General features: G+C 45.1%; 1 protein-coding gene across 1 annotated transcript in view; it reads right to left on the bottom strand.

Annotated features, from left to right (window-relative positions):
- The window catches only part of PPP1R14C (protein phosphatase 1, regulatory (inhibitor) subunit 14C), a 123,249-nt gene that overhangs the window by 13,343 nt on the left and 91,361 nt on the right, over positions 1-18,545 (bottom strand). The window contains exons 6-7 of the mRNA XM_005884732.2: positions 9,747-9,830; positions 8,202-8,234 (exon numbers count right to left, since the gene is read on the bottom strand). Of these exons, the coding sequence (XP_005884794.2) occupies positions 8,202-8,234; positions 9,747-9,830 (117 nt within the window). The remainder of the gene's footprint in view (positions 1-8,201; positions 8,235-9,746; positions 9,831-18,545) is intronic.

Below are 18,545 nucleotides of genomic sequence, written 5' to 3'. Positions count from 1 at the left end.
AGCCAACCAATGATTATCTCTCATCATTGATGTTTCTATCTTTCTCTCCCTCTCCTTTCCTCTCTGAAACCAATAAGAATATTTTTTTAAAAAAAGATCAGTCAGAAATGAAGGATACACTTAACTGAAATAAAGAATAATTTACAAGGAAACAACTACAGAGGACATTTTGACAGTTGCCAGATGGGAGGGGGGTGGGAGATTAGTTAAAGGGATTTAGAAGCACAAATTAGTAGTTACAGTGTAGTCATGGGGGTGTAAAGTACAGCATAGGGAATACAGTCAATAATGTTCTAATAACTAGGTATGATATGAGATGGGCATGAGATTTTGGGGGACTATCACTTAATAAATGTTATAATGTCTAATCATTGGAGTGTACACCTGAAACTAATGTAATATTGTGTGTCAACTGTAATTAAAAAATTAAAAAATGATTTAAAAGTGTTAATAAAGGAAGGGAGCAAAGGGAATCAGACATTAAGCATAATAAACTAGGGAACTGACTTGAACGCTAAGCCTGCTTCACTAGGAAGCTGCAGCATTTATAGGCTCCCCACGGGACTGCTGCATCCTCTGCCCTCAGCACCAAATCCCCCAAATGGGCAGGAAGGATCTGAGGGAGGGATAATGTAATAAGGGGATCATTTCTTTGCTGGGTGCATGTGTAGCAGGAGCCAAGATCGTGACCATAAAAGGGAGGTGCCTAGCCGTGGAAAAGGGTAGGACTGGATAAAGGACACAAAACCCTGGAAGAAAGAAGAAGGAGGAGGAGGAGGAGGAGGAGGAGGAAAAAGAAGAAAAAATATGAACAATAAAATAGCAATAAATAGATATCAGTCATCAATTGAATCTAAAAACCAAAATAAATGAACAAGTAGAACAGAAACAGACTTGTAGACACAGAGGACATTTTGACAGTTGCCAGATGGGAGGGGGGTGGGAGATTAGTTAAAGGGATTTAGAAGCACAAATTAGTAGTTACAGTGTAGTCATGGGGGTGTAAAGTACAGCATAGGGAATACAGTCAATAATGTTCTAATAACTAGGTATGATATGAGATGGGCATGAGATTTTGGGGGACTATCACTTAATAAATGTTATAATGTCTAATCATTGGAGTGTACACCTGAAACTAATGTAATATTGTGTGTCAACTGTAATTAAAAAATTAAAAAATGATTTAAAAGTGTTAATAAAGGAAGGGAGCAAAGGGAATCAGACATTAAGCATAATAAACTATGAGTAGTTTTTCAGAAAGGTTCTTTCCTATTTTCATTTTTAAGAGCCTTTACAGCAGAACCACCTTTCTCCAAATTAAAAAAACAAACAAACCTATAATTAAAGATCAGATGACGAGCTTCACAGACAAAAAAAAAGCTAAAGGAGTTCATCGTCACCAAACCAGTATTACATGAAATGTTGAAGGGTCTTTTTTAAGAAGAAGAAAAAATATGAACAATAAAATAGCAATAAATAGATATCAGTCATCAATTGAATCTAAAAACCAAAATAAATGAACAAGTAGAACAGAAACAGACTTGTAGACACAGAGGACATTTTGACAGTTGCCAGATGGGAGGGGGGTGGGAGATTAGTTAAAGGGATTTAGAAGCACAAATTAGTAGTTACAGTGTAGTCATGGGGGTGTAAAGTACAGCATAGGGAATACAGTCAATAATGTTCTAATAACTAGGTATGATATGAGATGGGCATGAGATTTTGGGGGACTATCACTTAATAAATGTTATAATGTCTAATCATTGGAGTGTACACCTGAAACTAATGTAATATTGTGTGTCAACTGTAATTAAAAAATTAAAAAATGATTTAAAAGTGTTAATAAAGGAAGGGAGCAAAGGGAATCAGACATTAAGCATAATAAACTAGGGAACTGACTTGAACGCTAAGCCTGCTTCACTAGGAAGCTGCAGCATTTATAGGCTCCCCACGGGACTGCTGCATCCTCTGCCCTCAGCATCAAATCCCCCAAATGGGCAGGAAGGATCTGAGGGAGGGATAATGTAATAAGGGGATCATTTCTTTGCTGGGTGCATGTGTAGCAGGAGCCAAGATCGTGACCATAAAAGGGAGGTGCCTAGCCGTGGAAAAGGGTAGGACTGGATAAAGGACACAAAACCCTGGAAGATCCAGAAACGGGATTAGTTAGGGGATGGACCCAGTACAAACCATGAAGGACTGGGAAAGAGATTGGTAAGTTGGAAAGCCTGAGATAATATAACTGAAGCTCTACAATGGCAAGGGCTTTCCACCCCTGAGTCCCAACACACATTAGTGCATTCTCTCTCCATAGCAGCCATGTAGGCCTAGCAGCTGAGCAGGCCCCAAGCTCAGCCTCCATGGTAGCCAGGCAGGCTCCAAAGCAATGGCACAGAATTTCTGGACTCTGGCCCTAATTCTTGATGAAGACAAGGCTGGACTTCTTCCACAGTGGGACAGACGGAGATGGGACATCGGAACCTGGGGACAGTCTTTTATTTCTATTCCAATAAATCTTACCACTACAGCTCATCCTCCCATATGTGGGTCCCCAAAATGCTTTTCTTGCGACTCAGTGGAAGGACCTCATTCCCACCAGCAACATCATGACATACTCACCATAATAAGTCTAGTTAACATTCACTACCACATAACTATCCTATTATATTCTGTGATAAGAACTTTTAAGATCTACTCTCTTAGCAACTTTCAAATATACAATACGGTATTAACTCTAGTTACCATACTCTGAAAGATAAATTTCTAGATTTAACAAAGTTTAGGTAAGTGAGGACAATGGAAGGGTAATAGGTATCTCTTTTAAAACATGATGGCAACCCTGAAAATGGTTCCAAATGGCAAAATATCCGCACCCAAAGAACCAGCGAAGCATTTAAACATCACACTGTAAACTTTTATTGGCTTAAATATTCAGGTCACACAGGAGGCCAAAGGGACAGGCAGCGATTCAGCATGAGAACACAGCTTCTGGGGCGTCCCCAGCCCCATGTGTCACTGGGATTTGCTCCCTGCAGTCACAGGCTTTCAGCACCGTCATCACTACCCACTGAGATATTTAATTTCTTTCCTCTCAGAGGAGAGGGTGGATAGTGCTGTTTATCATTGGAGAGGTTCATTTGCTAGCAGGGCACACCAGAACTGATCCTATTTTTCATTATCTGAAAAGAGGCTCATGAATCTGTTATGAGTAAAGGTTTGTGCCTGCTGTTGCTATAATCACTTCTGCCAACAGAAATTCCTGAAGGTCTTGGGCATCCTGGATGACCCCCCACCCCCACCCCCACCACCCCATCTCCTTTAACTTAAAAACCACTGACACTACTTTGTCCATTTATTTTCTTGACTATATGCCTTTAAAGATTAATTTGTTCTGCTGATAAGAGCAGTCCCCTTAATCTACTTTAGAGTTTCAGACTACTGCTCTGAGGCTAATTTATTTTGTACCCAAATTCTAGCCCTTATTTGTATGCAGAACAACAGTTCCTTTGCTCTTACCATATTCAACTTTACCAGCATTTAGTTCTTACTTCACTTACTAATAGTTTTCTCAAAATCCACACACTTGGAATTCAGACAACATAACATAAAATCCACATAAATGATCCAACCAATGCAAATAACCAATGGAGTTAATTCAGCAAAATTATAATCTCCCATTTTATAATCACCACAAAACTAAAGTAATTTCATCAAGGATCCCATTACCAACGAGGGACAATAGTACTTCCTACAAGAACCTCAGTCTCATGTAAATGAAAGAAACCCATTTCCAAACTTTGAAATTTGGTTTTGATAGTAACTCCCTTTGCTAAAAATTATAGCAATCCAAATGTCATGTGTTAAACTGCTCTTAACTCATATTCCCTCTTCTGTCTAGATAAGTCTAAACACAAGAAGAGAATGTGGAGCTGTTTATAAGATAGAGTTGATCAGCTTTTAAAACTCGATCATTCATTTTGAGTTTAATGAAAAAAGGAAAGGCCATAAAATCACACTCAAATCACTCAAAAATGCCAATCATTTTAAAGGTCCACTGCCCTTTAAAACCTGTACCCTCCTCCTACATCTCGCTTTAAAAAAAAAAATCATTAATTGCTGGAAGAAAAGCATCCAAAGGCAAAATACGTGTGGCTCTTCCTATCATGGCATCTCTTTTTTCTTTCCTTATGTTACATCACAATTATTGTTGTCAACATCATCATCACTATTCTCATGGTCAAACTGCTTCTAAGAGTGTGTAGTAAAGAATTTAACCTTGTCCAGAAAGATGTCTAGTCTTTGCCCTCAGCTCCTGGGAGGCAAGCTCTAAGCCCTTGGAATGTTCTGCCTGATGAGAGTGTCTTTGTTCACCTGGGGCCTAGGGACGTGAAAGACAGTCTAACAATGTGATGTAGGGTGGGGGCTTTGGGTCACATGGTACCAGCTCAATGTCCAGAGGGCCTGGTGACTTGAGGTCACTGTGGGCAGTCAACCATGACTATGTGACCAAGTCCCAATAAAAAATATTTGGCTCAGATGAGCTTCCCTGGTTGGCAATACTCTCCACACTGCCACACCGCATAGCTGAGAGTCAACACTGTCTGTGACTCCCCTGGGAGAGGACGGCTGGAGGTTCTGCACTTGGAACTTTCCTGGACTCTGTCCCATGCATCTCTTCCCCTGGCTGACTTTCATCTGTAGCCTTTCACCGTGATATAACTGTGAGTGTGACAACTTTCAGTGAGTTCTGTGGGTCCTTGTAGCAAAACCGCAAACATGAGTATGGCCTTACACTTGCAATTGGTGTCAGAAGTGAGAATGGTGTTGGGGATGGTTTCCTAACTCGACAGAGGATGTGGAATGAAGACCAGGAAATAAATGCAGAGTTATGCTCCATGACTCCATGTCTTTGGCAAGCTCACCTACTAGTAATGTTTCTGGCTTGATTTTCCTCAATGAAGATCATCTTAATCAGGTTTATAAATATTCCAGAGTAGAGCGTGTGCTCACCCAGTAAGAATTCAGAGAAAGGAGGTGAGAAGTAGACAGAGCACAGGATGTCAACTCAAATGTGGGTCCAAACACCAGCTCCAGCACAGCCCGGCTCTTTTTCCTGGGTCGAGGAGGCCTGGTGTATAAAGAGCCCTATTCTCAGTGTGTGAGCAACTGACATACTGGGACCAAATTTTTTTGGCTACTAGGTAAGGTTACTCATGTTTCTGGTGAATAAGTCCCACCCCTTTATTACTTACCTCCTAATTACAGTTTACTAAAACTTAAGGCTCTCATAGCCGAGGGCTACAACCACTAGAATGTCCTTTTCATCTGATTACAGTCTTTCTTTGGAAGCTCCCGGTTCTCTCACTAGTCAGAAACATTGTTCTGAAGGTGGCAGCTTTCAAAGGTTGCATTCAAGCTCTATTCCTCACCGCAGCCCAAAACTGCAGTCTTTTTTAAGGAAACCCCATGAGAAGCCACATGGAAAGGTTCCCTGAGTGTAGACACTCACACCCGTTCGAGTGGAGTGAAGTGCCCCCTTCCTCAGTTTCTCTACAAGTACAGATTCCCATAAAATCATAACCTAATAAGCAATTTGGTTCCTAACTTAGAGAACCATGGGATAAGCTGACACCCTGGCATTTCTGTCCTGTTATTCCTTCCTTAATATTTAAATTCTTTCAGCATTTAAATTCTCCCCATAGTTCACTGTGGCCTTATAAGAGATTGTTTTCAAAAGGAACATACAGATTCACTGCTTTATCTGAGTTCCTAGACTAGTTACAGACACATAGATGTTTGATAAACATTTGTTGAGCAAATGAATAAAGAAAATATAGCAAAATGCCAAGCCGTGTCTCGTCCAATCACCCACACAGCCTCTCTTTGTTGTAAATATCCAGTTTATAGTTTCTCTCCCTTGCAATCGGCTCAGTGAACAGGGACTGTGAGTACTTCCAGGAACACAGAAACTCAAGAATATTTCAAACAACAGGTTAAAATGCTACATAGGTAAGAGCTGATGTGATCAGAATGAGTTGACAATGGCCACCACCGAAGCGTGTCAGAAAGTGAGACCAAGGCAAAAGCTGAGGATTCTGCCTTCTGGCTGCCAACACAGAAAGAACCACAAAGCAGGCCTGTTCCTGTCTACTTCTATTTACAACCATGAGCAGAAATTTCTTTCCTGCGCCTTCATGTGGACGTGCCATTTCCGCGACCCGGCAGGTTACTGAGGCCCAGAGATGCTTCCCACCACCTACTCTTAGACTTAGTCATCTGCATGAACCCCTGACCACATCCACGTACAGGCTTTGATTGCCAAAACGATAGGAAATACCACAACCTCTGTTTCACAGAAACGAAATAAATGCACAGAAAGAAAAATCAGATATTTATCTGAGAGAATGGCACAGCCACCTTCAACTATAAGAAGAGATTTCTAAAAGCCCGTTGATTGGATTGGCAACTACCTTAACAGCTGCTAAGACAGGTGCCCTCAAGCTCATATTAAATGTATTTTCTGTCCACAACCCAATGCAATGGAGGCGCTCCTATGTGATCTTAAGATCTGAAAATCATGCAAAGTTAGACTGAGAAATAGAAAAGCAAGCTCCTCCTAGTACCCCCACCCCTGATTGCTACAATGTCCACTATGCTGTTAACTACGGATCCTCCAAATCCAAGTAATAACCAAACAAAATACTCCTTTTCTTCTTGCATTACATAAAGACATTCTTTTTCTACATTTCAATTAGCTCTATGTTAATACCTCTCCAGGAAAAAAAAAATGGATGTCCAAACCTGGGGGGGAGGGGAACAAATCCTATATAATAAAAGCCTAGGTGGCGTCACACCCTCATGCGATGCCGCCACAGGATGGCCACCACAAAATGGCTGCATGCACAGTGGAAGCTCCGCATGGTGAGGCCTGGGGGTCCCACTGCTCTGCACAGCGTGGAGGAGGCTGGTCACAGCAGGGGAGGGCACTTGGGGGCAATCAGGCCAGTAGGGGAGAGCAGTTGGGAGCGATCAGTCTGGCAGGGGAGGGCAGTTGTGGGTGATCAGGCTGGCAGGGGAGGGCAGTTGGGGGCGATCAGGCTGGCAGGCAAGCAAGCAGTTAGGAGCCAGAGGTCCCAGATTGTGAGAGGGATGTCCGACTGTTGGTTTCCCTCGGCAGTCGACATCCCCCGAGGGGTTCCAGATTGGAGAGGGTGCAGGCCAGGCTGAGGGACACCCCCCCCGCCCATGCACAAATTTTATGCACTGGGCCTCTAGTTGATTTAATAAAAGACACTGCTATTTTTTTTCTTTAGAAGCTTAATCTTATATCTGACTTTCAAAAGTATGACTATGTATTACATTGAATAAAAAATATTTTTAATAACTAAAATTAAAAATCTCTGTGACCACAAGATAGAATCAATATAAAGAAGAACTAGAGATTGTAAGAATAAAGCTCAAGGTAGTAACTGGCCATAAACCAAATGATCATAAAACACCCAGTCATTTAAATCTTACACATTCTTATAAAAGCATGCTTTCCCCTCACTTTGTAATTATGTCCCTTCAAAAAGCAGAAGTCCGACCACTAAGCGGACTCCAAAGCACCTGATAAATCTTCCTATTTCTCTGATTTATCACAGAGATACAGTGAAAGTACTTCTTTCACCAATATTTTCTTAACTGATCAAATCCTCAATTCCCACATTGTTCTTTTGGTCTTTAGTGTATACATTAAATGCTTCGATCTAACCAAACTAATACCCATTGTTTTCCACAGTAGTACTTATATACTTGATAAGTATCCAAACTAAACATAAAATTGCTCCTTCCAAGAAAGGCAACTGTTCAATTTTGAACAACAGAATTGGCTGTAAGCTTTTTAAAAAATACACACCTAGACACCAATAGAATGCATTCTCCAGTTACAACCTAAAACCTCTACTAAGATGATTCCAAAACCTCTTACAATTACCTTTGAAGTTTGGCTTTTATATAAAAGCAAGCAACGCATGAAAATCAATTCATTTTAAGTCTTCCTAAACCAGGCATGTTCAGGCTTACAAATAATTATGGGTAATAATTGCTACTTAGTATATACGTAATCAAACCCACTTATTGTGGTTTGGCTTTAAAAATAGATAAATTGATTTAATAAAAACCAATTCAAACATGGCATTTAGGAAACGTGATTTGCTTACCTCTGTTGGTTTGTGGCAATCTACGAGAGCTTCCTGGAATGAAATACACAGAAGGTAAGTTTTATTATTTTAAAAATCAGTATCATTTTAAAGGTGAAATTAAAAATTATTTCTTCTTTATAGTATTATTCTAAACATGGTGAATCAACATTTCATATTGACTATCTAGAATCACACTTTATTTCAATACCCACTGACCACCTAGAGATATAAAGAGTTGTGCGGGGCCAGGGTGGTTCGGTGGTTGAGCTTCGACCCAGGAACCAAGAGGTCATGGGTTTGATTCTTGGTCAGAGCACATGCCAGGATTGCGGGTTCGATCCCCAGTAGGGGGTGGGCAGGAGGCAGCCAATCGATAGTTTCTCTCTCATTGATGGTTCTATATCTCCCTTCCTCTTCTAAAAATCAATTTAAACTTATTTTTAAAAAGATATAAAGAGTTGTGTCCTTCATATGCAGGAATGCCTTACATTTTCCAGAGCACATGCATGCACAGGCATACACACACACCTTTCCTTTGGGCTGCCAACTTGGTTAATAATAAACGGGATATACTTAAATTGAGACAGCCTATGAAAGACGGTGACAATCACACTGGATGATCACACTGGAGAGTCAGGGGCCTGGGTCACACCTCTGCAGGCTTCAGTGTCCTCACCTGGGAACCAAAGGGGATGACCTGATGGCAGCTACACCCCTTTCAAGTTCTCAATGTTAGGAAAACTTGATGTCATTCCATGCTGTATAAAACTGATGCCCGCTTTCCTTTTTTTAACTTTCATCTCCTATTTAAATTTACCAACAAGATATAATCATTAAACCAAAACTTGTTTGCCACTCAAGGGATGTTAGTAATTATTAACACATTCATATATTAAAATGTGCCCTTTAATTGCCTTTAGCGATCATTTGCCCCTGGTAATAACCAACCACCATTAACAGTAATTATCTGTGAACATTCAAAACATTGGCAAGTCAAAGGTTGACTGGTTTTAGAAACTCCCAAATACAGATTTTCAAATGATAGATTTGACCTCTTCTGGGAAGGGAAATAAATATTGTATTACTGTGGGCCAAGGAAACATGAGACATCTCAGCATGTATCAGGATGCTATCAGGTGAGCATACTCTAGTAAAAGAAACTTTATTAAACAGAATTATGTCGTACATAATCTTATGTAGAAATGAATGTCATGAATGATATAATCCACAACTGCAAGACTGGAGTCCTGAGTTTAGACACCCAGTTCCAGCTCAGCCCTTCTCCCTCTCATACAATTGTTAGGCATCTCTTCCTTCTCTGGCAAATGGATCTCAGGAGGCAGAGCCAGCTCTCCCTCCCAAAAGAAAAGGCTGGAAAAACTCACATCCATAACGTGCTTCGAGAACTGACGTCAAGAACTGCTTTACCGTCAGAGAATCAGAGATGAGCTTCATGAGGGTGAATACTTAGCATCCCATCCCTTTCCCCTCTGCAAGCTCAGGAGCCCCGAGTGGATTCAAGCACCTACAATGGGAAGGTTCTAGATTTTGAAAGCTGCTTACCCGTAGTTTTAAAGCTCTCTCTTCTTCACTGTCTGCATCAAGAAGATCATCAATGTCAATTTCTACATCTGGCATTTCTTCTTCCTGGAGGACAAATGGGAAGGCATTCTATTTAGTGAGAAACTACATCGTGCTGAACCAACTTAGTTGAGTTAAATAAATGACTAGATCACCAGTTGACAATAAAGGGGAAGAAGAGACTAGGAGGAAGAGGAGGGAAAGGAGGGGAAGGAAGGGGAAATGGGAGAGAGGAAAAGGGGGGAAAGGAAAACAAGAAAAAGTAGGGAGAAGAAAGGAGAAAAAAGAGGAGGGAGGGAGGGAGGACGGGGGATGGAAGAAGGGGAACAAAGGAAGTTTAAGAGTCACAAAGCAGTAAAAAGTAAATTTTCAAAAATAACAACTTTCTGCTTTCAGGCAGAAAACTGCAATGATAAGTACACAAGAAGGATTGGTAAATTATAGAAAGAGTAGTGAGAGTTGGGGTTTCCTACCCAACGACTCCCCTTCTCTCAGTGACTACCGGATCTTTGATTCTTTTTGGGGGGTTGAATAACTTCTTTTATGACTCTGGGTCTGAGGAAAACCTGATTTCGTCACAGGTTTCTGAGGTGGGGCACTTGGATGAGCCTCGCCTGAGCCCAGCCCCAGTTACTGACTCAAGAGAGGACTCGACCCAACTGAGACCAGTGCGGGCCTCTGGGAATAGAAGCTCTTCCAACAGACGCATCCCTCCGCTCTCCCTCCGATCTGACGGTGGGCTGGGGAAGCTCTGAGCCTGAACATTGCCAGCAGTCATCATGGAACCCGAAAGGAGTGGGGCTGGCTCCACAAAGGGGCAGGGGCAGAGAAATAGGGAAAGAGGGTTCTGGAGAATGTCACTCAGTCACCGAGTCAAACCTCCTCTAAAACAGGCACCTTCACAAGTAAATCCCTGTTATCATTTCAGCCAGAATGACTGGAGTTTAATATTCCAAAACTAAACATCCAATCAAGAAGGTAGGGCAAGAATGTACGGCTGGAATGTGTGAAAGGCCTCACTGACTTGGAACCCGTACTTCCAATCCAAAGTAAGTCTTTGCTGCTTCTCATTTCTCCTGCTACCTGATCTTCCCCCATACCTCTGAGGGTGCTGAAATCAAATCACATCTAAGAAGCGCTGTCATTTTGCATTGCACCTTCCCATTAGGAGTCACCTGCACTCCAACCCCTCTAGCCACAGGGATGGGCGAGAAGCGATTGAGAAACATGTGTGTTTGTGTGTGGGGAGGAGAGGGGGGCGCGGCGGGGGGGACACCTGTGCCTCCACCTGGCTTAGCTGCTCTCTGTCAGCTGCATCATCTGGTCTTCAGGGCAAGGCTGACTTCCTGAGTCTTTCCTTTCTAGTAAATTGCATTTACTAAGAACATTTCCCCCTGTTCCAACACAAAAGCAGGCCCAAGTGTTTTGAGGACACTGAGGACTGATACACTCCTGTGAAACCACAGGGGCTGCTGCCCTGACCTGGAATGCACGGGGCCCACTGGCATCCAGTCCCTCTGTCTCTCTCAGTGGAGCCCTCCTGGGGCAGAGCAGAGAGGTGGGTACAGATGTGGCCTCTTTATGAGCAGAGGATGCTGGGAGGACCCCAAGGCTCCACTCCGTTGTCAGGACACCAGGAAAGACCACACTGGACATGTGTGCAGCTCCCCCTCCCTGGGTACCAGTCTCCTTGCCCAGCCCTAACCTTCCCCTCCACCACCTGCCTGTGCCTGCCCGACTTCCTCTTTTTGTGTCTGTGTGAAACCGCGCTGACAGGAAGACTGAGGGAGAATTTAAGATGACAGCGGTGGAGCTGTCAAGGGTGCCAGACTTCTCAGAGTGAAAGGACTGGTGGGACCTGAGACACCATCCAAGAAATGCCCGCGATGACAACACCACCGGCAGCCCCTGAACTCGGAGTGATGCTGGGAAGGCACAGCCTCGGGGCCTCCCGGCCACGGCCTATCTCAGTCGCAGTCTATTTCCTTTCCTCTCCCCTCCCCCCTCCCCAAATCAGTCATTTGGGTGCAGCATTTATATTTGGTTGGAGCAGCAGGTATATATTTACGTGATGGTTCATGAAATCAAGCAGAGGAAGACGGTGTAGGACCTGCTCCAGGAGTCACGGGTACGGGGCCTCTGTGTCTGCTCTTCTTAAAGGAGATCATAAGTAAATAATGGCTTGCCCAGAACGCTGCAGAAGGGTTTTCCTGCAGCTGTTATTCAGCTTTGATGCCCCACCCAATTTGGTCAAAAGGGCTTTTACTTGTGTTGCAAGACGGCAAGCTCCAGGCCCGCCCACGTAGGAGGCCCCGGCAATTAGGTGTCCTCCGCCCAGCTCTCCCTCAGGCCCCGCATGACCCACTTTCCCCAGTCCTCGAGATCCAGGCCGCCCAACATGGCAGCCACAGGTGGTGTTTAAATTGAAATTCACTGAAATGAAATCAACAAAGAATTCAGCTCCTCAGTCGCATGAGCCATATATTTCAGTGCTCAATTACCGCCTGTGGTGAGTGACTACTGCCCTGGACGGTCCCCATAGAGCAGTGGTTCCCAACCTTCTGGCCCTTTAAATACAGTTCCTCATGTTGTGACCCAACCATAAAATTATTTTCGTGGCTACTTCATAACTGTAATGTTGCTACTGTTATGAATCATAATGTAAATATCTGATATGCAGGATGGTCTTAGGCGACCCCTGTGAAAGGGTCGTTAGACCGCCAAAGGGGTCGTGACCCACAGGTTGAGAACCACTGCTATAGAGGCTCTCATTCCTCGGGACAGCACTGCCCTGGAGCCCACCCACCCTGGACTAGAGGTGGGAAGCAAAGCTCCCTTCCTTCTCAGAGACCCTCGACAGGAGTAAAGAAAATGCATCGCGAGGCCACCGCCATTACTCAAGGCAGGTGGCTGGGAAACCCTGGGCGTGGCCATCCCGGTGGGAAAGCTGATGCAAACAAGTCCCCAAGTCATTACAACAATCATGAGGCAACGGCACTGGCTACCAACCTATGTTGCTACCCACCCTCATCCATCAGAGGGTAGGAGGGGCCTGAGCCCAGGTGCGTTCCCACCGTCCATGATGCCAAACCAAAGCCTGGATGAGAAGGACATGGAGACACGGGCCACAGAGGCACATGTGGGAGAGGGCTGGGAAGCAAAGGCTGATCTAGTATCGGGTATAGAACCCTGTGTCTATTTGGCATTTAATATTTTTAATGAGGAGTGTGGAAATAGTCTATATTCCATTGACGGTTTCTGTGTCTCTACCTTCTGTATAAAGCAGTATCACTGAATGTAACCTTAGTGACACTGCTTACTCTGGTGTCCCAGAGTTCACTGGGGCTTGGGGGTTTCCCCACATTAAACACAGATCAAACAATCTCTTCAGAGTCACTGTGGTAAGCCACCGCCTGACAACATGTAGTCACAGGCCCTCCTGTAGGGACGCATGGAACAAGGCACCTGATTATTTGGCGCATCTTTCCTGCTGGGAACCCACTGTGTACGAGGCACCATGTGTCAGCCGCTGTAAGGCTCTGTCTGGGACAGACATGCCGTCTAAGCTCAGGACAAAACAATGTACAATGGCACCAAAAGAGAGAGACAGCCCAAGTGCCCTGGCAATTAAGGAGAGGAAAATTTCCACCTGGGCCGGGCCGGGAGGTTTCACAGAGGAGAGAGCATGTCAGCTGGCCTTGTGGAATAGCAGGATTTGGACAGGTTTAAAGGGGGAGGGGGAGCACCCACAAGAGGCAACAAGGTACAAAGGAGGCCAGAATACAAGGTGTGTTCTAAATACATCATGCAGAAAGGCCCTTTTCTTGAGTCGGATAGCAGATATTAAAAGAGGCTACACAGGAAACAGAGATGAGCGCTGAGGCAGATAGGGGCTCTATAAGGAGTAGTGGGGAGTGTGGCAAACTGATGAAAACGAGTCCCAGGAGAAGACAGCAAAAAGAACACTCCATTCCTGCCTATTGCACTCAGGGCTGTGAGATCCTCCAAGTTTTCAGGAAAAGTTGAAAATACAGATCTTTATTGTAAAAATATCTTGATTTCTTTTAAGTTGGTTAATAATTCCTTAAAATGTTGTGAAAGACAAACAAAGTCCGTCAGCCTGACAGTTTCCCCTCATCCTGTAAGACCAGAGCCACTGAGGGCTCCAGAGCGAGGGTGGGAAATGCCAGGAGGGCAGCGGGCCAGCGGCAGGGCCCAGGCGGGCGAAGGGAGGAGGTGAGCAGGGCGCTGAGAGGCACTTCGCTTATCGCTCATCACCTGCCTCGGGGAGAGTAACAGGGCTTGAATGCAGGTTGTGGTGAGAATGAAGATTTCAAACACTGATAAGCAGGGAGGGCAAAGCAGGTGGACTCTGGAGATGACCTGGATGGTGGACGAGGGAGAAGGACAAAGTAGAGAAGATCCCAGTTTTGAGCTGAGAGGTTTTGGAGAAGACGCCATCATAGGACCACACTGGGACCTTGAGGACATTTCACAAACCAATGAGCAGTTCTGAGTTAAGCCATTTCCAGTGCCTGCCCCATGACCGATGAGCGAAGTGCCTCTCAGCAGCCTCCTCCCCTCCTCCCTTCGCCCAGGCCCTACAGCTGGGCCAGCTGCCCAACTGGCACACCCAGGGGCACGCTGCCATGCTGAGTGACAGAGGCACAGCCCTGCCGGCAGAACCCTTGGCCTGCAGCCAGGCCTGCAACAGCCAGGAGCTCCCCACGGGCTCAGGCGCCAGGCTGCAGCAATGCAACTGAGGCAGGTCCCCGAAACAGTCAGCCTGGGTGACGGCACACGCCACACACCACACACACACTCGCATGCACATACACTCACATACACACATTCACATGCACACACCACACACATTCACATGCACACAGCACACATACACATTCATATGCACACACCACACACACACATACACTCACACACACACATACACATACCACACACACATACACATACCACACACACACATTCACGTGCACACCACCACACACACACACATACACTCACACACATTCACATACTGCACACACACATTCACATGCAACATACCACATACACACATTCACATGCACACCACCACACACACTCACATGCACACATACTCAATACACACACGCACACTCACATGCACACACCACACACACACTCAACGCATACCACATGCACACACACTTCTAACTAGCTACACCATGAAACCTGTCAAGTGGAGTGTCAGCTTTTAAAAAATAGACACGCTCACCTCTCTCCACAGTGAAGGGGGCAGGACCGCTCAAGCTAAAACAGCTTGAAAATGGATTATGGTTTTCAAGCTCCATGACAACCAGCTTAACAGCTTGCCGAAGGTGACAGTGGCTCACAGCACAGTCTCTGCCTCGAAATGGGGGTGTGAAGTGCCCTGGGATGACAGCCCTACGAACACTGGCAGCTGAGGGAGACTCATGGGCAGCGGGGCTGGGGGTGGAGACAACCTGTTATGACAGCCACCACCTCTGAGGGCCCTTTGCTCTAGGCCTGCAGGGGAAACCCACACAGAAAGACGCTGGAGAGCGGAGGCAGCCTGCAGCCTGGGGGTTGGGTGAGTGCCCTGTGAAAATATTTACACATCATGGTTTCACTTTATGACAATCCAAACAACACTCTATAAGCGAGCCTATTTATTCTAAGAATCGTCTGGATGGCCGTCCGCTAGCCAAGTTGGCTCTGTGTGTACACATTGGCATCGAGCAGAATTACGTTGTCATGGGCGACTGAGAAAAGGCCAAAGGGTAGATTTAATACTTAAATGACTTATTTACACCAAGCAAAGCCAGAGATGTCGCTTTAAGGACGCTGAGCGGCAGCAGTCTGCACCTAATTCCCAGCCCACACACGTGACACCCGCCACCACAGTGAACTCATGTTGTACAGCTGAGTGCCACTGGCTGGCTATTTACATTTGATTTGCAATTTTGATTTGATTTTATAATTGGAAGAACCATCAGCAGAAGGAGTTTATACTTGGTTTTAAGTGGGATATGTTTAAATATTATATTATTAAACGTTTAAATCAGCCCTGGGATCTGCAAGACATTTCTTCAGTTAACAAGGAGCCAGCTTTGCCGCATCACTGGAGGGGCCTCAGAACATCGGATGAAGGGAGACGGGGAAGCTTTCAGAAGGAAAATGGGTCACACGGAAGGACAGAGGACCGATGCCCTCAGACCTCCCAGCAGGACCGCTGCCCGCAGGAAGCCGAGGAAGCAGTGCGCAGGGGCAGCAGGTGGGCACAAGGATGGGTGTGAGCACTGGCGCTGTGGACTCCGCGGTGAGGGGGCACTGGTGAGAAGGTTCTCAGTCCGAGAAGTTAGGGGAGCACGGGATGCTGACTGCAGGAGGGAGGAGCTGCGTGGAAAAGCGGGGTGACGTGGAGCCAAGCTGAGGAGGTACTTTCCCAAGTCTGAGCCCCATTTCCCTTGCCCACCCTCCATGCAGGGCGCTCCTCCTCCACCCCAATCTCTGCCCTTCTTAAAACCAACATATAGCTGAAACCGGTTTGGCTCAGTGGATAGAGCGTCGGCCTGTGGACCAAAGGGTCCTGGGTTCGATTCCGGTCAAGGGCATGTGCCTGGGTTGCGGGCACATCCCCAGTGGGGGATGTGCAGGAGGCAGCTGATCGATGTTTCTCTCTCATTGATGTTTCTAACTCTCTATCCCTCTCCCTTCCTCTCTGTAAAAACTCAATAAAATACAGTTTTTAAAAAATAATCAAATAACAGCTTGGTAGCTTAGATCCAGACAAGCAGCACACAACCCAACTCCAATCATTCCCAAAGCTCCAGTTGAGCTGTTCTGACTCAGTCAGGAAGTTAAGCTTCCAGTGGAAAGCAGTGCGCGGTATCTCACCTACATCTGTGACTTCTCCTGGAACAGACATCGTCTTAGATGACAAGTAACAACAGGTGGGAGGGAAAGGGGATGCCAGGCCTTATCTTTAATTTCAATGAATGAATCAACAGAACTACAGATATATTTCTCAAAGGAAAAAAGTTGATGGCCAATAACAAGGGGGACAATTCCTTACACCAGTGATTTTTCACCTTTTTCATCTCGTGGGACACATAAACTAATGACTAAAGTTCTGTGGCACACCAAAAAATATTTCTATTTTTTGCCAATCTTACAAAAAAAAATAGGTATAATTTGAATTCATTCACACTGGATGGCTATTTTTGTGTTGGCTGCTGTCTTTTTGTCTTTTTTTATTTGACAATCTAAGGGAAAAGAGGTCAGTGCCCTGACTAATAGTTAGGTATTTGCATGTTTTAAAAACCCTTGTGGCACACACAAATCACTGCCTTACACTGTTCTATATTTTTATTCCCAGAAAGAGGTGCTGAATGGTCAAATCTTTCCCCAAAGTTTTATTGATTTTTCTCTTGAGCAGTAAACACTTTAGATTGAAAATGACATACTCAAAACAACCTTGCAATTAAAACAAAAAGCGGCCTTGGAATAGAAATTAGATTCAAGAATCTGGCCCTAACCGGTTTGGCTCAGTGGATAGAGCATCGGCCTGTGGACTGAAGGGTCCCAGGTTCAATTCCAGTCAAGGGCATGTACCTTGGTTGTGGGCAAATGCCCAGTAAGAGGTGTGCAGGAGGCAGCTGACCAATGTTTCTCTTTCATCGATGTTTCTTACTCTCTATCCCTCTCTCTTCCTCTGTAAAAAAAATCAATAAAATATATATTTTTAAAAAGAATCTGATGCCTTGCTCCTCCCACTTTGCTGAGGAATGGCATAAATGGAAGAGGAAACAGTGCTCGCCCCAGTGGACAGTCCATAATTATCTGTGGAATGACTGACCAAATGATTTATTTTGAGTTCCAATGGCTCTCTGCACTGGCAAGCGAACTCGTTGTTAGAAAGGCAGGCAGGGTTGAAGATTTATGATTGCCCAGGTGCCCCCCCCCCCCGCCCCCTTCCACATGACCATAAATCCTTGGCAGCCTCTAGCTGTTCCAAGGGGCCCCGAGGGCAGAACAACAGTATATTGTAAGCACTCCCTTCAGAAGGCCCTGGGGGTGCTCTTGCTTAGAAAGAGCGAGTCTCCTAGGACCACAGCTCTCAGTCCCTATGACACAGGCCCGGGGAATCCCATTGCCCCACTCACTGAGGCGGGTCCTTCAGCCCAGACGATGAGTAGGCTGAAGGGTCTCAGGCCTTCTACCCTCCGTATCCAGTGTGCACCTGGAGGTGAGGTGAAGGTCATGCAGGCCGACAACTGCCCACGACGTGACACTGTGTCCGCACCTGGAGCTCCTGTCCTCTGACCTCCCACAGCTCTGTGGTCATTCGCACATCACATCTCATTATAGTCACTAACACATTAAAGCCCATCGAGATGTATATGTGTTGTCTCCCCGGCACACTAAAGGCTCCCTGAGGACAGGGATGGTGTTTCGTTTCTTTTTGTAACCCGCCGCCCCCCCCCCCACACACACATAGCATGATATCCAACCCACATACTTACACAGTGAATTTTTTTCTATTGAGTGAATAAAAGGAAGCGCTCTCCCAGATACAATGTTTAAGCCTAAAACTATCACTCAACCTACTTCCTAGAATATTTGAGTTAAGAATAAGAGGAACCCACATAATTGCATGGGTGCTTCGTTTCCCCTTGAAATTGACTGAGGACTGGAGATGAGATGGTCACGCAGGTTATATAAGAAAGGCTATAAACAGCAACTGCCCTAGGTGTGTAAGCAAAGGCAGTCCAAAGG

Source organism: Myotis brandtii, unplaced genomic scaffold (assembly GCF_000412655.1).
Source record: "Myotis brandtii unplaced genomic scaffold, ASM41265v1 scaffold847, whole genome shotgun sequence".
Lineage (NCBI taxonomy): Eukaryota > Metazoa > Chordata > Mammalia > Chiroptera > Vespertilionidae > Myotis > Myotis brandtii.
This window is presented reverse-complemented; position numbering and strand designations above follow the sequence as displayed.